Source organism: Macrosteles quadrilineatus, unplaced genomic scaffold, assembly GCF_028750875.1.
Source record: "Macrosteles quadrilineatus isolate MER2022 unplaced genomic scaffold, UCM_ALF_1.0 Scaffold_1__1_contigs__length_201487025, whole genome shotgun sequence".
In the NCBI taxonomy this organism is placed as follows: domain Eukaryota; kingdom Metazoa; phylum Arthropoda; class Insecta; order Hemiptera; family Cicadellidae; genus Macrosteles; species Macrosteles quadrilineatus.
In genome coordinates, this window is record NW_026542594.1 from 47,431,130 (window position 1) to 47,457,420 (window position 26,291).

A 26,291-nucleotide genomic window follows, 5' to 3' on the forward strand; every position below is an offset into this window, starting at 1 on the left:
TGGACTCGCTCCGAAACCAGAACAGAAACCTTTAATTTACCCTTAATTTTTAAAATGTAATAAGTTACAATTTTCCGGAAACTCAGGCCACTTTCTGACTGATAAAATTACGGTTGATCCTTGTTGGTGAATACCAAAAAGGAAACTTAGGTATAAACATGGTTGTATATCCAAGTTTGGTTGTCCTCGATATAATTGCACTATTTTATTGACACTGACAAATTATAGGCTAGGCTGCCCTATAAGCTAATTGGGAGTTTATTTGATATCTAGTCCTAAACTTATAGCCATCTTAAGGCAAACAAAACTAAAACCTAACCACAGAGATATAAATATAAGTGATATAAATATAAACACTCATCCTCTGTAGGCCTAAAGCTACCTACATATATTTTATTTGGGTTAGGATTAGTACTTTTTTGAGAGAGTGTCATTATGTACTGAACACACATAGATGATATAGGGCATAAGTGATTCATGAAATTATCTATTTCTGTATATAATTCAGTTTTAAAAATCTTTGTACAACTAAATCTAGAGTTCTACTGGACCGATTTTATTAATTAATGGGTCGTTGGAAAGCTTAGGTCGTGTAGATTTGCAAATAATTATGAAAATTTGTTTTTATTATGATTTATGGTGAAAAATTTCAAAAAAAACATGTTTTCCATAAGAAATACATTGAAAACGGTGTTTTTCACACTTTTTATTTGGGTGTGACTTTTAGCTGCCTTTTTTTAGTGTTTCCAAGAAGTGAATGGTATCAATTTGTAGGAAATTTTATTCTCTTTCAGAATATCACCTTCCACTTTGGTCGATTTCCTCACCATTTAAAAGTTATTTGCAAAAAAGCTAAGCAACCTCCGAATTTATAATAATGAGAAAATATTGAGTTTGGGATATTTTTGTTAAACTTTGTACAACTAAATCTAGACTTCTACCGGACCGATTTTCTTAATTAATGAGTCATTGGAAAGCCTTACTCATGTAGATTTGCAAATAATTATGAAAGTTTGATTTTATTAAACATTTGTGGTAGAAAAATAAAAATAACAAAAATACATTAAAAACTGTTTTTTCAGGTTTTTATTTTCAAGTTTATATTTATTTTGTAGTCAGCTTTTGGCTGCCTTTATTAAATAATTACACAGAAATACACGCAAGGTATTTGTAGGAAATTTTATCTTCTTTCAGAATATCACGTGCATTTTCTACGATTTACTCACCATTTAAAAGTTATTGTCAAATTAGATAAGTGACCTCCAAATTTTTAGTTGTTAAAAATACTGAATTAGGGATATTTTTGTTAAACTTTGTACAACTAAATCTAGACTTCTACTGGACCGATTTTGTTAACTAATGTATCGTTTGAAAGCCTAATTTGTGTAGATTTGCAAATAATTATGAAAGTTTGATTTTATTAAATATTTGTGGTAAATAAAGAATAAAAAGCAAAAATACACTAAAAACTGATTTTTTTTTAGTTAATATTTTAAAATTTCAATTTATAGTTAACTTTAGGTTGCCTTTTTTGAATATTTTCAAAAAACGCCTAAGAGTACTTTGTAGCAAATTTTATTCTCTTTCAGAATATCACCTTCCACTTTGATTTCCTCACCGTTTAAGAGTTATTTGCAAAAAAGCTTAGCAACCTCCTAATTTATTGTGGTGAGAGAATATTGAATTGGAGAGATTTTTGTTAACTTTCTACAACTAAATCTACAGTTCTACTGGACCGATTTTTTAAATTAATAGGTCAATAAAATCTGTGTAGATTTCCAAATAATTAGTAAAGTTTGAGTTTTATTTATTTATGGTAGTAATACGTTTGCCGGTATGAATAATCTAAAAAAAAAAATATGGTAGTAATAATGGGTTATCCAGTATGCATCATCTGATCATATGGAACACATGTATTAACCTGTAGTTTAACAGCTGATTGTTTTATTGTTATTTCCTTGATTTTTCTTTGTTTACATTTAGTTGTTTACTATTTGAATTGGTGGTTGAGGTCCGTAAAGTGTGTTTCTAAAGTGATGTTTTTAATCTGTACCATTAATAAAGTATTGGTAAGTTAAGTGATGTATGGATTTCATAGCCAAAAATTATTATTTTAAACTGTCAATTATAAATTATTCAAATTTAATTTATAATTTACAGTTTAAAATAGTATTTAATATTCGTTATTTTGAAATGTTAATTATAAACTCAATATTTTACATTAGTTTAAAAATGAATAACTTTACTCTTCACTACATGGTTGGTGATGGAAACTGTTTCTTTAGAAGTGTCTCATTTTTATGCCATAAATCTCAATCCAGATACAGTGATATACGATCCACGGTAGTTGATGAAGTCGTCAATAACTGGGACTACTATTGTCCTTTGATCGTAGGGGATAAGACATATAGACTAGAAGTAAAAAACGCGACGGAATACAGAAATTTGATGACCAAAGATGGGGAATACGCCAGTAATGTCGAAATCGAAGCTGCAGCAAGAGTTTTTGACTGCCAATTCAAAATATATGCTGAGAAATTGGATTATTTTGTCTCAGGAAATGTGGATGCTGGGCATCAAGAGGATATAATCTTACCAAAATCAAAACGTGGCCGTGCATCAAAAATATAGAACAAGTAAAACATGTTCTGGCAGACGTGAATCAACAGCTCATAAAAATAAATTGAAGAAACCAAATTATAGTATAGATAAAGATTTACTCCAAGGGGTAAAAAAGTGTTTATCAAGTAATCAAAAGGATGGAGAACCAGAAAATGAAAAAGAAACAGAACAAGATAGTATGACCAACACTTCACTCAGAGATGATGCAACTTCCTCAACCTCCTTAATTTGTGTATTGGGAATGCCAATACACAAATTAAATTTAAAAATTGGAGCTGTAATAATGTTGCTACGAAATCTTAACACAAAACGAGGGTTATGTAATGGCACACGATTAATTGTTAAAGAACTCAAGCCCAATTAAATAATTGCAGAGGTTTTAACTGGATCAGCAGCACGTGAAATTGTATTCATTCCAAGGATTGACTTAGCACAGACGGACACAGATTTACCATTTGTTTAAAAAAGACGGCGATTTCCTTTAAAATTAGCGTTTGCTATTACAGTCTAACCTCGGTATAACAAATCTGAAGGGACCAAACTGAATATTCGTTATATCAAGTATTTCGTTAAAACGAGGTTCGTTATATTGAGGTTAGGTTTGCAGGAATTTCGCTAAGTCGAGGTTCAGAACCAGCATCAGTCAATATATGTCGTGATTTGATCTCATTAAAACACAATTAAAGTAGCATAGGCTACAATACTTTACAGTACAGTGTTTACATTGTAAAGTAGAACCTGATGATTATCTGGGGTACTAAAGGGTAGGAATCTTTAATACTGCGCAATCATGACATTTCTAGTCATTGACCTTGGTACAGGTTATAAACTGTAAGTTTAAAATCACAGCTTTCTCTAACCCACCTAAAACCTAGCCAAACACTGTATTGTATAGCAATAAACCACGTAAAGAACAAAACAAAACAGTAGAGAGTTTTGTAAGCCACTGCTCGTGATAGGCCGGTAGGCTACTACAGTGCTACTAACAGTACTGCTTTAAATCACAACAGAGGAATGTCAATACTGTAATAATCATCAACTATGGAATTGCTGTTGCCTTAGTTTAAACAAATCGTATTGAAAATAATAAAATTATTAGATAAGTCGTTATAAAAGTGTATAATATAGCCAACTTAAAGATAATAAAAACACTCGTAAAAGGAATGTTAAGATAACGATGTTTCTATTCTTTCTCTTTGCTTTGTTCTTCTATTTTTTCTTTCTTAGGTTTTTCTTCATCCAAAAATTGTACAATTCACCATATTTATTTACTTATCACCCAATCACAGCTTACTACACATTACGTCGTCATCAGTCCTCAGTGAATGAAATCAGTTCTCAGTTGTATTGTAACATAGCGCGCATGCAGGACGACAGCAGACGGCAGACCGCGATGTGTTAAAATGGAGCAGACGAATGTTAGCGCGAGCAATGACGTTACCTTTCCATTTCATTTGATGAAGAAACTGATTTTTCAAAAACAATAATGGGGGTGGGGGGTTTGTTGTATCGAGGGAGAGATGCATACAATTCGTTAAGTAGAGTTAAATTCGCTATGTAGAGGTTCTGACAATGACAAATTCGTTATATTGAGGTGTCTTATTTTAGCCGGGATCATGAAAAATTCGTTAAATCAAGGTCGTTGATATGGTTTGTTCGTTATGTAGAGGTAAAAAATACATTGTGTCTTATGGAGAGTTCTAGGGGATTCAAAAAAATTCGTTATATCAAGGAATTCGTTATAACGAGGTTTGTTATATCAAGGTTAGACTGTACAATAAACATAGCACAAGGCCAGACATTGGATAAAGTTGGGATATACCTTCCAGCAACAGTATTCAGCCATGGACAATTAATTGTATGTTGCAATATCAACGGTTAAAAGGTTTGAAGACATAAAAATTAAAATTATCCCTGGCAAAGAACAAGGAAGATTATTAAAACAATCAGATGAAGTCTTTACAAAGAATGTTGTTTACAAAGAAATACTGTAAATAAAATATTTTTGTAAAATTGTATTTGTTTTTCATTATTTTACTCTTTTAGAAAATCAGTTTATTTTCTAAACAATTTCATTCTTTAAAAAATGTTCAGGTACTTACAAGGGCATATATTATGTACTACTGTACTTTCTAGGGACCGTTGTATTTATTAACTACAACGGGCTCTGTTGCTAGTTCATTTATAAAAAGCAACCTAACCGAGTTACCTTAATGATGTACCCAGTATTTAATAAAAAAATAAAGCTTATGCCTATGTATATTAGTTTTAAAACGGAGTAGAATAAGGCACGTATAATCTAGATTAGGCATTGATTAGTGTTAATAAACTAAACATGGATGAACCACTAAGTCAAGCTGCTTACCCAGTTGTTCAGGCTAGACTAAACTGAGTCCTGAAAGCATCCATCTCAAAACGGCCAAAACTTGAGAACAGATCCTAGGGTTTGATTTATTTTAAACTTTATTTTTCTGAAATAGATAGCTAAACTGTCCAGTGCAATCATCCCACTGCTCATAGCAACACTCAAACTTAGTTAGGTAAGCTAGTGGTAGGTTACAATTAATTATTATCCCTGTGACCGATTCAGTGTAACATCTGACATCAGTCAGAATCAGACGACATTATTGACGCCGACACGACTCGACAACCAACGAAAAGAGTAATTTAGTGATGATAATAATTATTAAAAGCATTAAAAATAATAAAAAATAAAATATATCGCTCGTTTATATTGGCAAAAGTATTAAAGAAACAGTAATAAAGCTTTAAACTTACTCTAGCCTACTTTTATACTTTGCCATTTAGAGAATATTTACTGTGAAATAAATTGAATAATTTGTAATTTTTTGTGTGAATCAATAATTTGTTATTTAATTATTGTCTCCAAATGATAAGTGATGGTTGCTTTGAAATAGTTAGTTAATTATATGAGCAAATATTAAAATATTGAATCTTCTTGCATAATTAATTTCGATCATAATGAATAAAAACGGACTGTCATTAAGTTGGTACAGTTGAATTTTGATTCTTGATTAAATAACCCCGTTGCAAGGCATGAGTATAGCGGCTAGTTGTATATATTTGACGCAGCTTATCCAGTACAATCTGGTCTCAAGGAGGTAATTAGGTAAAATCTTTGACTATTAAATAGTCAATGGTAAAATATAATCAGGCTCCAAAGTACTGTACTTTAAACACCTGTACTTTGGGACGGGTGGCGTCGTCCTGTAATCCAGCTACTAGGAGGCACAGAAAACGTACTACGTTTTCTGTGTAGGAGGTCACGAATTGTGGATATTTTTAGGCATGCACTGTGTATGCGATACTCCCTGGTGCGGATTAACGTCCGCACGGGTGAGTACTACGACTATCCGCAGTACTATCCTGATAATTAGACCTATTCGTATATACCAAAGGCAAAAATGTGGTTCGGATTCCACTATAAACTGTAGGTCCCTTAGTTGTTATTAGCTGTGTGGGCTATTAATTAACAGTTGTGTCTAAGGAATATGTCGGCCTTAGTCACTAACAAGACTACAAGATCGCGCCACTCATCCTACACTCATCTCCATTCATACTTGGCTTAAAATACCTACTTTGTATGGTCGCCATTTCATTGAAAAGTATTAAGTATAAGTATTAAAACAAAATAGTTAATATATAGACAATCTATAATATTAAAACGAAACAGTGTTTTTTTATTTCACGATTCTGAATCAACCACTCGACGGATTTTCATGATTTTTGTGTTGAAAGAAAGATAATTTTAGAACTAGGGAATGTCGAAGCCATAATTTTAGTTTAGGGACCCAGTTTTTTTGAAATTAAGTTTTAATTTTTAAAAAGTCTAGCAGCCGACGCTAAGATTCTAAACTAGCTTTTGGCATAAAAGCTGTAAACATTCAGCTTTTGTGTCACAAATTCAGCATTTGGATAAAAATGTAACGACATACTTAGGGTTGACTTATTTATACTATGTGTAATACTAATCATTGTTACGTTCAATTCTTCTGTAAGAGGATGACAGATTAATTAAAGTATACATAGTAAAATACTAGGATGTTCAAATTATTTTTTAAAGAAATCTTTGTAATCTTCGATTTGTTTTAGAGCAATATAATTTGTTTTAACTAACAGCTGGTTAAATATAAACTATGGAACTATGAGGTTATTTTATTTACTCTTATTTTTTCATTGATTATAGGAAATAAGTAAGATTAGTATAGATAATTAGACCACAGTTTTAACCAAATTAAACCACAGTACAAATCGAGGCTTACACGTGTCTTAATAAAAGAGGATAAATGCAAATTATTTTACTGCTCCACTTTTCAAGGAAAGATTAGAAAAATAACAATGTTTGCATGTTTTGATTCTTCATGGGAGCTTTTTGTTTACAATTAATGTTTGTCTGCTTTAACTTTGTTTGGATTAGGCCCGATGTCATAAAAATAAGAATCGAAGAATGATCAAGAATAATCAGGAATCACGATTTTAAATTACCACCACAACCTCAGCCGGGTTTTATACAAAGATAAACAGATGGATGACATAGATTGAACACAACGTCAACATTGACCTAGGATACTGCAATTAGACAAACCATCCTTTTATGAAATCGTGTTCAGTTGTGGTTACGTTTGGGGGTGCCTATATCAGCGCCCCCAAACGTAAAAATATCACTTTTATTTCAACTATGAATATATTGTAGTTTAAATTAACTAATATGGGAAATTACTATGTACATTTATTCAATGAGGGTGGGTAATTATCAAGGATAGAACTGATAACGGTATGGATAGTAAACATTGACAATTACGTCATTAGCTTTACGGCGAGGCACACGGGAGGGACTAATAATATAATACTAATATAAGGGGGACTAATATAAGGCTAACATATCTTGTAGTGTCAGCGTTCGCCGCTAGAACCGCTAAAATGAAAAAATTTAATTTGTAATTTTATTTTTACTTATAAAATTACTCTTTATAAATATAAAATATTGTTTTTAAATTATAAAATTAATTTTTATTTTTAAAATAAAACTGTCATAACAAAACCTAACCAACCAGACTTGCTGATAATATAAAAACTGTATAAGATAAAAATCTAATTAATGATTACTTATAATTTTTAATTAATTATAAAATTAATTTTAAAATTTAATATTATAAAATCAAACTGTCATAACCTAACCTAACCAACCAAACTTGCTGATATAAAAAAAATTGTTGACAAAAAGTTAGTGCTGCCAGCAGGTTTGGAACCTGGGACCTCCTGAACACCAATCCTTAACGCTACCAACTATATCTCGAACGCCGCTGAAATCTCATCGTTTCGTTACGGTAATCGTGTTGCCTCAAGAGTAGACATTAGCCACTAGAGATATGACGTCACTACACCTTTAACCTTAGTCCCTCCCGTGTGCCCATTCCATTAGCTTTACTAGCGTGTTTACTTTTTATACTCCTGCTACATGTGACCAAAGTTCTTTTTTTCAAATGCATGTTATTTGAACCAAACAGCTGTTTCAAAACAAACTGTTATTGTTTTTACTTTTCTTTGTTTACACTTATTTATTTTGCAATTAATGCAGTGAAATTGATATAAAGGATAGGTGTGACGATTAGTTTTGATGTTAGGACACCAAAGTTAAATTATGTGTACTGTGAATTTTATTGGATATTATCGTTTGTTTTTTTTTAGGTGGTTTCTATTCAGATCTACTGGAAATTGTGTATAGTAGTTGTATTGTGGTGATAATAATTATGGAAGAGGCAGGTATGCTATGGAAGGAGGATTGCTGTTTTATTGTAAAATTATCGGATTTGAAATGCATATCGTACAGGCCTATGATGGAATAAAAACATATTTGGTCACTCAACATTTGTTTACAAGATGATTGTTCACATTAAAATTGCAAGAAACTTCGTCTTTATATGTGTAAACTAGCTGATCTGAATTGCACACGGTTTTAACTGAATACTGAATTCTCGTACGTAGGACAGGCTAACACCTCGTCTATCTATCTATAATATTAAAACGAAACAGTGTTTTTTTATTTCACGATTCTGAATCAACCACTCGACGGATTTTCATGATTTTTGTGTTGAAAGAAAGATAATTTTGAGAACTAGGGAATGTCGAAGCCATAATTTTAGTTTAGGGTCCCAGTTTTTAGAAAATAAGTTTTAATTTTTTAAAAGTCTAGCAGCCGACGCTAGCAATTTAAAGTATTTTCAATGCTGGTTTAACTAACAGCTGCTTTATAACTGTCATTGAAATGTTTATGTTACGAGTAGGGAGGTAATGCCGGGATAACCGGGGGGATGGAAGGTCTGAAGTACCGCCCCCATAAAAAAAGAAGCGTAACAGTGCTGTTTTTTAAATACGTTTTATTAAATAATAGTAATTAAATTAATCATAACTCCTTTTTTAATAACATGCTCATCATATTATAAAAAATTATCTTTATCATACATTACATATGCCAACCAATGTTATCGTCATCCAATAGTTAAAAATTGTACTTGTAAAAATTCTTACAGTTTCTGAGCGTCCTGCGTGAAAGCAAAAAGCCTTTTTAGTTTGTTACTAGCCTGCAAACCGTATACATCAGTATCTAATTTGCAATGGATACCAGTGCTAGAGATATGATTGTGCTGTCTTTGAATAAAGCTCGTGTTAATCGTAAACGTAAAGACTTGCGACGTTTGCTTTTGATTAATAGCGTGTTACAGAAAGCTAGAGAAGTGCTTTTACAGGAGGCATTCTTTGGTGGTAGTTGTAATAGTGGAAAAGCAAATTGAGTATAAAATATGTTTATTTCCAAACAGTAAACCGGATATTGTAATTGATACATATCAGGATGTTTATGAGTGTTGAAATAGAAAGTTTTAATTTGTTATTGAGGAACACAAGTTTCACTTGTCCTTGAGCGAATCTATATGTACTCAAATTGACGAAAACAAACTTTCACTTTCACCACCTGGAGGTAAATAAGCCCCTTAAAACCCCTGCCTGCGATGGTAGGAATCATTCAAGCTCGCAGAGTCAACACTCCGACGAACTACATCTGAGCCCTAAGACACCTCCGAGCATCTACCATGGACCCGCAGGACCTGAAGGAACAGCTAAACAGCGTCAGACAGCCTCAGTACACACGGTTGTCCGAGCTGAGGACTGGGATGCTGTACAGAGTCGTCAAGTTCGATCGCTGCACAACGAGACTTGGAGAGGCTATCTCAGCAACGTTGGAGGGACTTGTTGGAGATGATTTTTATCTCCGAGTCTTCTTACCGGACCGCTTCAAGACAGTTCTACCAGATGAGGTGATAAACGCCTACAACAGTGAGGACATCCCGAGATTGTCACTGCAGTACCTGGGGCGTGGAAAGGGTATAGAATTTGTATAACATGTAATAATGTAACTGAATAAAATTTTCATTATAACAACTTATCTTCCTTTTATTTGTGTTACTCCCCATAGTTATTTATATTTAAAAATACTGCTTGTGTTTATGTAGAACCAGTGTTAATCATGGATCCAAGGTGGAAACATCCATTCTCAGCAATCATAGCAGGCCCTTCAGGCTGTGGAAAGTCTCATTTCGTCAGTAAATTTATTGAATATATGAGTATTATTTGTGATACAGTGTTTAAAAATGTGTATTGGCATTATGCCGAGTGGCAACCAGGTTATAACTTGGAAAGTGTTGTGTACAAAGAAGGTATTCCAAATATGAGCGACTTTGATGGTTCTGAGCCTAGCTTAGTTATAATTGATGACTTGATGAGAGAATCAGATAACAGAGTGGTTGATTTGTTCACAAAAGGTTGTCATCATAGAAACATAAGTGTATTTTTCATAACACAGAACCTATTCCACCAAGGTAGGGGACAAAGAGATATATCGTTAAATGCTCATTATATAGTGTGTTTTAAAAATCCTAGAGACAAGGCTCAAATAAGACATTTAGCTCAGCAAGTGTAACCAGAAAACCCAAGATTTATTCAGGATGCCTACAATGATGCGACAAAAGCACGTCATGGTTATCTGTTACTTGATATGAAGCAATCAACACCTGATGAGATTAGGTTCAGAACAAGCATATTCCCTAGTGACATAAATAATTATGTTTACGTTCCTAAAAACAACAGAGGAAAGTGAATATAAGTCGAGTGTTGGTGTTTTACCACTTCAGTCTATCGTCATGTCTCAAGCGGTCAAAAAGAATATTAACTTGTTACGAGCGATCTCGCTCATGACTCCCAGACAACTTAAAAGTGTTTTAAAAACAGCTGACAAGGACTTGATTCAGTCAGTCTGTAAGTGTGCTTACAATCTGTTGCAAGGTAATGTTAGTGTTACTCCTCAAGTGAAACGAAAACTATCTAAATACAAAGCAGTGCTAAGAAGATTGGTGAAGAAAGGTGAAAAGTGCAAAAGTAAAAAACGATTTATTGTTCAGCAGGGAGGTGGTTTTGCACTACCAATACTTTTAAGTGCAGTGTTACAAGCTCTCCTTAACTAATAAAACCTATAATGGAACACGCAAAGAAAATGATAATTATTTCTCCTGACGATCTACAAAGAATGCAAGCCAACCCCGAAACCCATGTGAAAAGTTCAGGTAACAAAAGCGACACCGTTAGTGAATTGGATCGTGAAATGTCGAGTCTGCTTAATAACAAGAGTCTTAGTGATCAGGATAAATGGAGTCAATATCAGCAGGTGTTACAAAGGTATTGGCATTTTGCGAGTCAAAAGCGAAAGCCTTCAGATACCTGTCATTGATTTGGAAACCCATAAGCACAAGTCTTTAAACACAGATGAGTTGGTTGAAACATTCCCTAAAACATATAAGTCTGATGTTAAAAATTTACTAAGACATATTGGGAAACACCAGGATAAGATAGAATGGGATGATAATGGATTAGTTTTTATTGATGGAGTTGTAGTGGAAAACACCAATATAATTGACTTGTTGCATGATATAATAAGAGCAAGGAAAGCTACTCAGCCGCAGGGATGGAAACAGTTTATGCATGCTCTAAAGGATATAAGTACACCTATTGAGTTCATAACCAATCAATTTGCACGAACCTACTATGAAAGACTCAAATGTTATGTTTCACCAGTAGATAAAAGTATCAAGCTTATGTCAAGTAGAACAGAAGAGTACAAGTTTTCACCACGTACACTGCGGCCATTGTTTAGTACACAAGGAGAATTTGAAACACCTTCAAGATCAACCCCACTTTCAACATCATTTGCACGTAGAAATAGAAAGCAAAAGTGGGACAGCTTTAGGTTAGACTAGATGTCAACGGATTTAGCAACTATCTATTATGACCCCGCACACCCAGCCGGATATCGTGGAGTTGTACCGTTATTGGAAGCAGCGTCTGCAAAGAAGAAAACTGTAAAGGAATGGTTACAATCTCAAGATACATACACACTTCATAAACCATTGAGAAAAAGATTTCCTCGGAATAGGTATGCAGTGTATTCGATCAATGAACTCTGGCAATGTGACTTAAATGATATGAGAGGGTTAAGCAAATATAATGACAATATGAACTACATCTTAACTGTTATTGATGTTTTCAGTAAACAAGCGTATGCAAAACCGCTAAAAAGAAAAACTCCCGCAGAGTTTATTCGAGCGTTTAGTTTGATTCTTTCAGAAACACAAAAGCACCCAAAGAACTTACAGTCTGATAAAGGAACGGAATTCACAGCCAAGGAAGTAAAGCAATTTTTCAAAAGTAAAAATATATACTACTTTACTACAAATAATCCTGATTATAAAGCGGCTGTAGTTGAAAGATTTAATAGAACATTGAAAACTCGCATGGGGCGCTATCTAACACATAACAATACGTACAGGTATGTAGATGTTTTGGATGCACTGGTGAATTCATATAATCACAGTTGGCATAGAAGTATAAAAATGGAACCAATCGAAGTTAATGAGACCAATTCATTCAGAGTCTGGAAAAACCTCTATGGTGTAAAAGAAAAAGTTGTTAAGCCCAAACTATCAATTAATGATACTGTGCGTATTTCAAAAAGTAAAGGTATTTTTGAAAAAGGTTATGAAACTAATTGGTCAGAAGAGGTGTACAAAATTACAAATGTCCTTCAGCTTACCAAACCAATGTACCAATTGCATGACCTAAACAACGAACCAATAGATGGATATTTCTATGAGCAAGAGTTGCAAAAAGTTAATCTTCATGACAATAAGATTTTTAAAATAGATAAAATCATAGCCACCAAAGGAAAAGGTCCCATTAAGGTTTACCTAGTGAAGTGGTACGGTTATAGTGACGATTTCAACTCGTGGGTGCGTGCTTCAGACCTTCAATCAATATGAATGATCAATTCTACCTCACACTACCTAGTAACAGTTCCATGGGCTACTATCCACAAAATACAGTATCGAACTTCATTACTCAACTATCACGCCCGATAAAGCTGGACGGGTTGTGGGAAGTGGCAATAGTAGAGGCTCACTACCCCTGATCTTTGTTGACTCTAAGTGAAAACAGTGTAATATACATCCATGCTTACCCACATACGAGCGGGTAAAGACCAATGCTTGGGAAAAAGACGAAGAACCCAATTATGATTTGATCGCTCCTATGATGGTGGTTGCAACATTGACACCTGGTGATTATATAAATGTTAAGGAAGTTATAGATATGATCAACAAACATGAAGTCATTCGTGATCACACATATTTTAATTATGACGAAAAAACTAAAAGAGTTGAAATAAACAGCCAGTCTCACGTGATACAGATTGAATTGTCGGACAAGCTAGCTCTGCAACTTGGTTTCAGTCCCGGAGAAAACGACTTGCTGAAGAATAACCAATCGATTCGCCCAGCCAACCTGAGTAGGATTACCCTCTCAAATGTATATTTATTGCGATATTGTGGAATCGCAGTTTGTGGGTGATTATATGGCCCCGCTATTGCAAATTATTAATATTGACACAGCTGACTATGTGTATGGAAGTAGCAGATTTATGCAGTTTAACAGCCCCCACTATGTGTCAGTGTTAAAGTCGAGTTTTGAAAGTATGGAAATCGATTTAAGGGATAACACAGGAGCAAAGCTGCCATTTAAGTTTGGAACGTCCTGCGTTAAACTACATTTTAGAAAGAAAGCTGACAACTAAGAGAAATGACCCTTAACGTTTATGACCCTTACTTGGTGTATTACCGTAACCAATTAGGTAGTGGTGTGAGTGTTGTGTACAAAGGTTCCCCATACCAAAGAGGACACGGTATTGGCAGTTTCCTAGGTGGGTTATTTCGCACAATAACCCCTCTGCTACGATCTGGAGCAAAGACTATGGGTAAGGAAGCTATTAAATCCAGTCTTCACGTTTTGAAAGATGTTATTAATTCAGTCCCTCCGGAACAAGCTATATCTGCTGGTGTCAAGGAATTTACAAGTAATCTGAAACGCAAAGCGGATGAGAAGATTGATAGAGTTATGCAGGGGTCTGGCTATAAGAGGAGAAAAATCAACGTTACACCTCAGTCTTTGAAGAAGCTTCTAGCTGTACACAACAAGTCTAAGAAGCGGCCACCTGTCAAGAAACCGTCTGAAAGCAGTAAGAAGAGGAAGCGAAGAATCAGTGCGTAAAAGAGTGAAAGACATTTTTGGTTAAACAACATGGCATTCCTACATCATCAATCATGTGAGTGTGTGAAATCTGAATTGGACTTGTTTACGCTACCCGCAACACAAACTAGCATCGAGAATGGCAAATGGGTTCAATACAAACCAATTTCCTCGTTAACAGATGATTCACCCATAGAGTTTGTAGTGCCCGGTCATGGTGATCAGTACTCTGACTTGTCAAATACAATGCTAAATATTAAAGCATGTATTGTAAAACCCGATGGTACAAAACTGGACCCATTGGTAGATACATCAGTTGGTCCAGCAATTAATTGGTTACACTCAATGTTCAGTCAAGTAGACTTGTATGTAAACCAAAAATTGGTTACACCACAAAACAATACTTACGCTTACCGTTCGTACATTGAAACACTACTCAACTATGATGAAAGTGCTAAAGACTCACATCTATCCTGTGCTCTGTGGTATGATGACAAGTCTGGTGAAATGGATGATTGTGAAAGTAAAAATACAGGTCTGGAAAATCGCAGATATTTTACAAAGTCAAGCAATGTTGTAGATATGGTTGGTCATTTGCATGTGGATTTATTCAATCAGGAAAAATTTTTACTTAATGGTGTGGAACTGCGTTTGCGTCTAGTGAGATCAAGAGATTCGTTCTGTCTAATGTCCAAAACAGAGAAGTATAAAGTCAAGATTGTTGAAGCAAATCTTTTGATACGTAAAAATAAAATAAATCCTACAGTGTTGTTGGCTCACAGCAAGACTTTGGAAAGTGGAACAGTCAAGTACCCGATAACAAGAGTCGAAGTGAAAGCTATGACCATACCCTCAGGCATTCAAGGCAAGACATTGGACAATGTTTTTCTGGGACAGCTACCAAAAAGAATAATTGTTGGTCTAGTAAGCAACAAAGCATTTAATGGTGATTTCAAATCAAACCCATTTAATTTTCAATCCTACAAGGTGAACTTCTTCTCACTCTACGTTGATGGAGTTCAGATACCATCCAAACCACTGCAGCCAGAGTACTCTGAAAATAAGGAATTATCTGTTATGTCCTATCACACATTGTTCAGTGGGACTGGAATACACTTTCTGAACTTGGGTAACAGCATTACTCGCAGCGATTATTCTCAAGGTAACTGTGTTATGGCATTTTACCTGACACCGGACTTATCTGCCAACGCCACCACTCACTGGAACCTCATTAGACATGGTAGTTTAAGGATTGAACTTGGATTCTACGAAGCTTTGACCGAAACCATCAATTGCATCGTTTACGCAGAGTTTGACAACATAATTGAAATTGACAAAAATAGAAATGTAACGGTTGACTATGGGAGTTAAATACAAACAGCATGTTTTGTGTTATGACAGTACTTCGCCTACAGTCTGCTGAGATGGATCGTAAATATAGTGTTGTTTTGGACATTCAATGTTTCAAGAATAACGATGGAGGTTACATAATCAAGGAAGTTGCTGCTATAAATTTAGAAACGGGAAGTTTATTATTTCATCACATTGTTTGTCCACCGTTTGCCCGCAGGCTGTTGACAGCAGATAAGCTAAGAGAAAGTTATTGGGTTACGAAATACTACCATGGCCTTGACTGGAATGATGGTGACATCCCATACCATGTATTGCTGGAAAAACTAAAAATTTCACTTACTTCAATTATGTTTGTGCTTGTGAAAGGAAGAGAGTAGGCAGAGTTTATTAAAACTATTTTACCACTTTGCTGTACGGTTATTGATTTTGAATGTTTACACTCTCAGTCACTCAATGTGCTCAACAGTTTGTTTGCTTCAGACAGTTTAAGATGTAACAATCATTGTGATAGTTATCACAAGTGTGCACTGTCAAACTGTGTAAACTTAAGAAAGTGGCATTTCCTTACACAAAAATGAACTCCTTGCAAGTGGAGTGGTGTTTAAAGAAGCTCCCAGTTCAAAATGTTGGTGTATTCCCATCAGACTGTTTACCCATTAGGATTACACCCTCAACAGCGTTTGTAGTCAACACTGACCCACACACCAAGAAAGGCACTCACTGGATTGCAATTTATCTGGATAAACACCAAAGACTGGAATATTTTGACAGCTCTGGACAACCACCAACTGTTCCTGATCATGTTAACTTTATAAGAAGAAACTGCTGGCATTACCACTTCAATCACAATAAGCTGCAAGGTGAATTTTCTACAGTTTGTGGACATTATTGTTTAACATATTTGTATTTTAGGCCACAAGGCTATTCAATGCAAGACTATGTATCTCAGTTTTCAACAAATGTTAATCAAAATGATTTTCATGTATGTAACCTGTTTGACTATTGTTATAAAGGAATGTAAATAAAAACAAGTATGTTGTAGTTTATTGTTTTCCCTTGGGTTATATGTATACATACAAATAGTTATATTTAAAAAGAAAATGTTCAAACACATAAAGGTTGCTCTTTTAGCTCGATTTAACAAAGATTTCAGCACAATATGATGATACAACAACCAAAACTTACTTTATTTGTGAGGATTTTCATTTCACACAATCAACATGGTAAGAAAAAAATTTAAAAATGTGGTAACACAGTTATACAAAATATAGTAACTGGAATATTTAACTGATTGAAGAAAAAACTATGTACTCTAAAGCAACTTCAAGTTTGACATAGACTATACAGATATATACAAACTATAAGTTTATTACAATATATACAAACTATACATTTATTACAAAGTATATTACAAAGGTTTCTACAGTTGAAACGTCAATTCTTAGAAATAGTAATGGTTGAAATTTGTTGCTGGATGGGAAACATGTTTTTAAAAGATATCTACATCTAACTCTACACCCGGTGGTATTAGATGATGTCCATGAGGAAGGGTTGTAAACCCATCAACATGAAGGTATCTTTTACCATCATACCCACGTGAGTTTATTTTCCCACCGGGTGTAGACCTTGTGTTTCTTTGATCTAAAAGTTGAGTTCATGGTATAAAAATCATAATTTTCTCTTATACATGTTCTATAGTGGTCAGCCCTAAGTTTATGTTTTACTACAGCCCTAGTGATACCCTTACACTTTTTAATTTCTGCTTCGGTGCCCTACGGAACAATGCAGTACACCTTTGTCCGAACGCCAAGAAATTCGAGAATGAACACACCGTTCATCTCATCCTTCATCTTTCCCAATAACTTGGCGTTCGTAGGGCTGTAGGCGGGGTTGTCCCTACTCAATCCACTGGTGTCAAGATGCTGCATCATTGAACGGAACCTATTGTACATGTCCTCAGTGTACAGCTCGACTACAAAACTGTCTGTGTCCATGTACAACAGGCCCACATTCTCCTCACCAAACTCTTTCACCAGGATGTCATAAAAGAACCAATACATCAGCTCTTTACTTATATCTAAGATACACGAACCAACGTAAAGGGGCTTCTAAAGAACAATACTTGTCTTAGCCAAATGAAGACCAGCCAATGATTCAGTGAATATTGTGCTGTACAGAAAGTTGGGCTTAGCAATGTATTTTTCCAGCTTTCTGTTGTCAGACACAAGTTTGAAATTCATACGCTTACGGTAGTTTTCCATAGTCTTCCCGAACACGGAGTTGTTGAACAATTTAAAAAGATCTTTTTCAAAGTCATTCTTGGCCTGTTTACGGAGGTTCGTGTTTAGCTCGATGTACGGTTTTAACCACGGAGACTGGTTGAACTGAACGGCTCTGTGGATTTTTTTAAGTTTTAGGCCATGGTTTAGAGCTTGTTTTAAAATGTGGTAATGAACTATGTAATTAGTTTTGGGTTCCAAAGTGGTGAGCAATTTTGGGTGTTTGCCACCTGGAGGGACTTTCCTCTCACAAAGGAAGGGTAAGTGCTGGTGAGACCAGTAAAGGGATTGAGGATAGTCTACGTCAACCTCAAGGATGTAACCCACGTCAGAATCATCAGGCACAGACTCCACCTTCAGGCTATCAATTTGCTCTTGAGAGAGCCAACTGAAGCCTCCTGTTGGGAGATACTGGGACATGGCCCAACCGTAAAGATTATTAGCGTCTACATACGTGATGTATTTAGACGGAAAGGTCGGATCATAGTCATCACAATGTGTTGGCTTTGGACCTTCGCTTACACACTTGTGAAATACCTCCCCTGATGCTTTTTTCAAAGAATAGGTACATGTCGTGGTCCTGAAGGGTCTCTAGAGTGACGTTAGTTTTGAAAAGCATTGCATCCCAACTAAAACTAGGCAATGTGATGTAGTGGGCAGGGTCAAGTTGGTGGGTCTGCAGACTAGTCTGCCGGAAGTTCTCAAAGATATCTGCGAGCAACAGAACATCAGTGAGGAGATAGATGTCACTATATTGTCCGAGGTTTTTAACATTGAATGTACTCCACACTCGTTGAGCGTGTTCATACGATTCATCTGAGATTTGCTCTAGGGACATTTTGTTATAGAACTTGACTTTATCAGGGAGATGGGTTTCATCTAACTTTGAAGGACATGAGACATACTCATATGGGAACACCCCCTTCCGAGTTAGCAGATCGAACTGCTCATCTACTGGGAACTGTTTCCTGGTTTCCTTTAGACAATCTTTTGGTAGGGATTCAGCCAACTTCGATAAACTAGATGGGAGAAATCTCAAACTATCCAGGAAACGAAGTCTTAGTACTTTACGGTTGGCTTTTTTAAAGGGAACGTACTTTGTGAAACTAATGTACTTTTCCTCGGAAGTGGGGATAACTGAAATTTCACCGGCATCACTGTCAAGTTCTGGTATGATAAAGTGAGAGTCGTACGAGAGATTTTGAAAGTAGCAGTTTATCGTGTTCTGCTCGTGAAACTTAAGGTTACACAAGTTGTGGGCAGCACCTCGGAACTTATAGGGAGCGGAATGCATGTGGTCCCTAACCTTGAGGTCTTCGTTTGTAAACACTTTACCACAAATGTGGCAATATCAGAAACTATAGATCTTGTTAAATGTAGGCTTTTGCAGAATAGTTTAGACGATGAATATGTCAATCAGATTGTAAAATTGCTTATGACTGTTTTGAAGCAAAATTATTTTAGATTTAACAATAGATTTTACGAACAAACAGATGGTTTAGCTATGGGAAGTCCACTTTCGGCAATTTTGTCAGAAACATTTTTACAGCATCAGGAAAAAGAAATGTTAATGAATTTAAGAAAGAATCATGATGTAAAACTGTATGTTAGATATGTAGACGACATTCTTGTTATCTTCAGACAAGCCACGAAGCAGGAGCACGAAACGATGATGCAGACACTAAAGAGCCACCACCCAAACCTCACCTTTACCAACGAGTTTGAAGAAAACAAAAAGATCAACTTCCTGGACCTCACATTAGAGAGAAAAGATAGCAAGATAGAGTTTGACATCTACAGGAAACCTACGCAAACGGACACTACAATCAACAACAAGTCTATCCATCCGACAATCCACAAGACCGCAGCCTTTAGATCTATGCTGTACCGAGCCTATAAGATCCCACTTAGCCAAGCCAATAGGAAAAAAGAACTGGACACCATTAAGAAGATCGCTCAAGTGAATGGATTTCGAACCAAGACAATAGAGGACATCGCAAGGAAGACGAGGAGAAAAATCGATAGACAGAATACACTACATAGCAGAACAACATTAGAAGAGATAAAAGAGGAAAGCACCAGATATATCACATTTAGCTACACGGGGACTACAACACAAAGGACTGCTAACAGATTCAAGAAATACGGAGTTTCAATAGCCTACAGGATTTAGAACACCATGAGTAAAATACTGCATCCAAAAATAGAAGATTGTAACAAATTTGACACTTCGGGCATCTATAAAATCAATTGTAACGATTGTGATAGCTTCTACATTGGACAGACTGTGAACTTCGTAAACCGCTTCAAAAACCACATATCTGCGTGGAGGAACAACAAACCGGAAAGATCAAATATCGCACAACACCTGTTACAAAATGGGCACTCACTAGGAAAAATGGAGGATAGTCTAGATATTTTAAAGAATTGTAAGAAAGGATATGTAATGAACGCTTGGGAAGAATTGTATATTTATAAGGAAAAATGTAAAGATAGAAATAAGTTGATTAATGAACAAATACATTTTGATTCCAGGTGTACTTATAAAAATGTATTGGCCGGTGCTTCCGGTAGCCAATAGGGTATAAGTAGGGACGCCATTCAAGATTCTTGTCATTCGCCTATTGGGTCTGATGATGATTGGAGTGTCCAATCGAAATCGATTACCACTTACCATCGTTTTTGTATATTTACCGTCTTGTGAGTAACAGTATAAGCGTAAATATATGTTTTAAGTGTTATAGGACGTTTCTTTTATTTACTTTCCGTAAATTTAATAACACGTACAATGCTGATCAAGAAATTATTCTTGAAAAAACGCAAAACATTTCTTACAGATGTCAGTTTTGTGTTCGTTTTTTGTTAACTGACTATTAACTAGTTTATTGAAATCATGAATAAAAACATAATGGGTTTCTTTGTTTTTGTTGGATAATAGCAGTAAATCTCTGTGATCCTCAAGTTCACGATCACAGACTTTTAGGGGGTACACAGAGCCCTCATCATCCAAACCAAACACGTTAATTGACATGTTATTTACCTTTTCAAAGATGTGGATATCTTTCAACTTTGCCGGATAATCAATACATTGCCAATTGTATTTTTCAAATAAATCACGCGTGAAGCTATTGGGATCTGTTGGGTCCATGACAGTAACAAACTTTGCAAGCAATGAATACTTAAAACAAAACTCATTGCTGTTCCGTGTATTGATGACACCTTTAAATCTTTTAGGTAGTGGAATGTAGCTAGATCCTCCCCTGAGCGGAACATATCTATTAACCCTAACTTCGAATTTTGTGACTTTCAGAAAAGCCCAACCTGACCCTTTCATGTCGCATTCCTCCTTCTCACGAAGGAGTTTGGCAAACACTTCAGAGCAAAATTGTTCAATATCTGAAGTCTGCAGGAGAGGAGAATTTACTGTTTTGAAATTTTTTCGACATGTTTCCCCATGAATGTTTTCAAATTCACATTCCATAAATATGTTAATTTTTACGGCATCATACGTTTCCAGGACTTTAGCTAGTAGTATTGTAAGATGGTCAAAAATGAATGTGAAGAAGACTGGAAGCGTAAACTTTCGGCTGAAGCTCTTCTTTAGTTCGTAAGTTCTTAGCCTGGACTGGAACGCCGTCTCCGTCACTTTGAAACCTGGAGCTTCGTTGTCCCCACCGTTGGAGCTCGTTGGCAGCTTCGTGGTAATGGGGACTGAAGCATTCCGATTCTTGAATGTTGGACAGGCATTGTTTAGATGTCTGATTAGGTGTTCCTTTCGTGCAAAGGACTTCCCACATTGCTCACAGCTTACAGAACCTGGACATAGTAAAAGTCAATTAATAATAAAATAGAAAAAAAGAACCTGCTATAGAAAGTATGAATCTACGTTACTACTATCATTAAAATAATAAAAACTTATGTAAATGTTCCAAATTTAAATGTACTTTTTTGTATAACAAAATTCACATCTGCTCAAGAACGTATGACATAGGACGCAAATAACTTTGAATATGCTGTTTATACAACAACAAAATCAAACCTGCTCAAGAACTTACAAGACTTTTTTATATTTATACTACTACAATGTTTAAAAGTTACAGATGTCAATTTTCAACTTTGAATATTTTTTTTATGGTTGGAGTAGTTGAAATACGGTAAAAGTGCTAAGAATAATATCTGTTGGAAAAATAAATTATTTTAATTTAATTTATTTATTTTGTTGTAGTTTTTGATTTTTTCATGAATATGGCTTTTGATTTTTAAAAGAGTTTATGACAATATTTAACTTTTGAATGGTAAACAAATGTACTACAGTAATAAAATACCACTTACTAGTTGGATCATGCGATTTCATATGTCGTGTGAGGTGGGAACGCTGAGTATAGGATTTGTCACAGCTAGTACACTGGAACAGCAGCGTCGCGTCCTTCGGGGACTCAGGATCAGGTTGTGGCGGATCTGTTTCAGGTTGCGATGGACCAGGTACAGCTTCATCTCCAGCATTCAACTTCTGGCGTTCTGGAAACATGATATTGCCAAAATAAAATAAAAACATAATGAAGAACAATATTTCTATACACGTATATTTGATACACAACAGGTTTTATTCAATGTAAGCATAAGATTGCATCTAAATTTTATGGTTTGGAATATATTTATCTGAATTATTTACATTTTAAGTAATTAAGTTCTAAAGAAATTCGTTGATTAAGAGTTTTTTAAAACAACAATTCAATACTTATGTATTATAAATCGATTTCCTAAATTATTTTTACGCTAATTCATTGATTTAAAGTTTTAAACAATAATTTGGTATTTATATTGTACTGTATACTGATTTTCTCAAATACAGTATAGAGCAATAATTCTTACATAATTCTCATTATGAAATTTATTTCAAGAAACAAATATTCCTACATTATTAAGGTCACTATGGGAATTTGTATTACAAAGAAAAACTTTTCATTCCACAATTTAGTCCACTATTGAGTCTACTAAATAAATGTTATATTCATCGAGTCAGCTTGTGGATTAATTAATCAAAATCACTTAACATTAAATTTTTACAGTCTTCCTATTCCATTGCTTTATTTGGTATTCATCTACTATGTTAACTTTAAACTCATATTTTCTTACTTGAATGTTGAATGATATGGCGATGAAGATTATTCTTTGTAGAATAATGTCTATCGCATTCAGCACAGCTAAACCTTTCCCCATCTCCATGAACGTCACGTACGTGGCGGTTCAAACTCTTCTTCAGTGAAAAACTTGCTTTACAAATACTGCAGATGAATGCCATCTATACAAAAATAAAAACATTACAAGTAGGTAATACAGTATAACATATTCTACATTGTTTTATCACCAGCAAAGTTTATATTATATATCACTTATACTGTACTTTAAAAGAAAAAATCCACATTAAGGGAACAATAACAATAATTTAACTCAAGCCCCATATAAGGCTATGACAAAACTTCAATACTTAATTATTTGAATTTCTCATTTTTGTTAGCTTTGAATTGAGCTGTTTTTCCATTTCAAGGACCATTGCAGATGCGAGTTATTGCAATACATAATTTAAGCTTTAAGGTAACTAGACAATAATGTCTGAGTTACATTAAAAGTTTAAGGCACTGACTTGAAAGCTTAAGTATTACATGTTATGAGAGAGCAAAGATTAATTATTTATATTAGCACGTATAAATATGTTTAAGGTTATATTTATAGGCTTATTAAACCTGATTGAGCTACGGTATGAATACCAAAAGTCAAAGCCCTGAACTTCTATAGCATAAACTCATTTACATGTTTATTGTAACCATTTTTTAAAATTATTTGAAATTATTGAAATATAATTTTAAAACATAAACACTAACTTGATGTCAATTCCTATTCGTAATTATGCAAAGACTATTGAAAATAGTTATTAGAACGTACCTTATCAGACACTGACGAGAAAGTAAAGATGACTGGAGCGTTGAGGCGTACTGACAGTTGTCAACTAAGGGTGAGAGTTTCAGTGCGGTATGACACACTAGCCAAGGGGTAGGTCTTTATATAGGCGGTGAAAGTTAACGCCACAACAGGATATTACACAACCATCTCTCGCCCTCAAACTCCTCTCAATGTTAAAAACAAATTTATTTAAAACATATTTACCTTGACGAGTATTTTAACGAAAGTAATAGGCTACCGTTTATAATGCCTAGGGGTTTGTTTCATATCTCCTTAACTGGTTTATATTATTCGATCATATCACAAAGAACTGCTAGCTAAAGATTTGTAGTTTTATTTCCAGCTTTGAGGTCATTCATTTTTTATTCCTCTCCCACGCTATGTATATAGACCCTAATCGAACTTTAGAGCTTCCCAAGGATCCCAAAAGAGATATCTAGACTTATAGGGGTTTAAAATAGTACATAAATCATCAAACATTTATCTAATAGATTAGATATAACCTCTGTAACAAAATTACGTTTACCTTTCGATATTTTGATTACAATTTTTAAAATATTTTTGAAACTTCTCGATAAACACATTGCTTAAAACAGACTAGCAAGATGTAGTAGTACGTTTAGTTTGGCTTTACGCTGCTTTAAATTATAAGCAATATACAAAATTTGTCAGAAACTAGCAAGTAGTCGGATGATTTAAATCGTTTGGTGTAAGCAAATAATGAAACTTGTTTATGACATGAGAAGCGTACTCAAGTGGCCTATAAAACCTAGCTATACAAATATTATAATAATAAGTGCCAACCGATTTTTAAACCAAGCAATGTTAGTTTTTAATGGATTCAAGTAATATGTATAAATAGTAATTAAATACATTCTACAATGTTCATTAGTTTACACATCTGTAAGCTTGCTTGGATAAATACTTTTTCATAGCTAAGTCTTTATTAATCAGATTAAGAATGTAAGTAGGATAAACTTAAAATTTTTTTTCAATTCGTAAAACAGATTTTTTTGATTAAGTGAACCTAAAACATAGCTATACAGTTTTGTTAAGGAATTCTTCTACTCATATTCTTACAATATAAGCATGGAAATGGTATATCAAGTAAATCTTATTTCTCAATAGATTGGTCGTGTTAATTTCATTTTATTCCCATTTTTATAATGTTTACACTAAGACTAATTTCAGTTATATACTTAAAATGGGACACGTCTAAATAAGGGTTGGTGGGAAATAGCCGAGCTTAACGGACACACACACAGGTTTCACTTAACGGTCCTAGCTGAGGCACCAACCGCTAATAGTTTGGTGGAACTCCCCAGCTTACGCTTTCTCATACGACACTAGGAACTGTAAGAGCTTTGGCCTGAAATCTTTTTTTTACAACTGGATCACGATAAGTCGACATATGTTATGTGTGATAAAGACAATTATTTATAATATGATGAGCATGTTATAAAAAAGGAGTTATGATTAATTTAATTACTATTATTTAATAAAACGTATTTAAAAAAACAGCACTGTTACGCTTCTTTTTTTTATGGGGGCGGTACTTCAGACCTTCCATCCCCCCGGTTATCCCGGCATTACCTCTCTACTGTTACGAGTTGTTTGTTTACAAAAATATTGTTCATTGGTGTTTACCTACATACTATTTAACTTTAAAATGTAGGTAGTTTTCCCCTACCGTGAAGGATCTGCGTTATCAGGAAATGTGTTATTTTGAACTAAACATCTCAAACACTTGCGTTTACTCAAGTTTTGTCGTAAATGCAATCTGTGTAAGTATTTAGTTTATGCATTGCAAATTTCAACTCATATTTGGGAAATATTTGTTCAGCAGTTTATCGCTTAGGACATAGGACATACTTCCTTAATTATTTTGCTTTGTGGTCCCTAGAGGCCGTAAAACACCATCCGTTGAAATTCATCGCGCAAATCGCGTATTTATAAATATGTGTCCGTTAGCGCGATAACTCGAGCAAAAATGGTCCGATTTTTATGAAATTTAGTACAATATTTCTATGTAAAAAACGTTATAAACTAAAGAAAACAGTGAGTGTAAATGCACGTGTTAACAATGGCAGTGTCTGGCGGTAGCTTCCGATGCAACGTCACATGGTGGCGGGGTTGGAAGGGCAGCATCAGGCGGCACGCGTTCACTTCAAAGGACTGGGCTAACCCAAGGTCACACTATAGTGAACGCACCCACGCACCACCGTCACCGCGGACCAGGTGAAGAATACTATTCTTAATTCGATTATTTTTTTACATTTAGTTTTGCATTGCAGTTGTTTTTTTATTATTTCAATTTAAAAATTTACAAACAACTTATTTTATTAACACTCTAAGCATTGCCTTACAGTATTATATTACAAAACCGTACACCTACTTTAAACCGAACCTGCTTGAGGCTGTTTAATTGCG

The 26,291-nt window shown here is 34.7% G+C and overlaps 2 protein-coding genes across 2 annotated transcripts in view; both read left to right on the top strand.

The window, feature by feature from the left end:
• The window catches only part of LOC128982531 (protein singles bar-like), a 94,845-nt gene that overhangs the window by 12,698 nt on the left and 55,856 nt on the right, over positions 1-26,291 (top strand). The window lies entirely within an intron of this gene.
• Positions 14,320-15,639, top strand: LOC128996623 (uncharacterized protein F54H12.2-like). Its single transcript, XM_054422032.1, has one exon. It carries the CDS (start codon positions 14,320-14,322, stop codon positions 15,637-15,639), a length of 1,320 nt encoding a protein of 439 aa, XP_054278007.1.

What these genes read in the sequence shown, in the direction of transcription:
- LOC128996623 (XM_054422032.1), top strand. Translation starts at nt 14,320, where the DNA reads ATGGCATTCCTACATCATCAATCATGTGAGTGTGTGAAATCTGAATTG.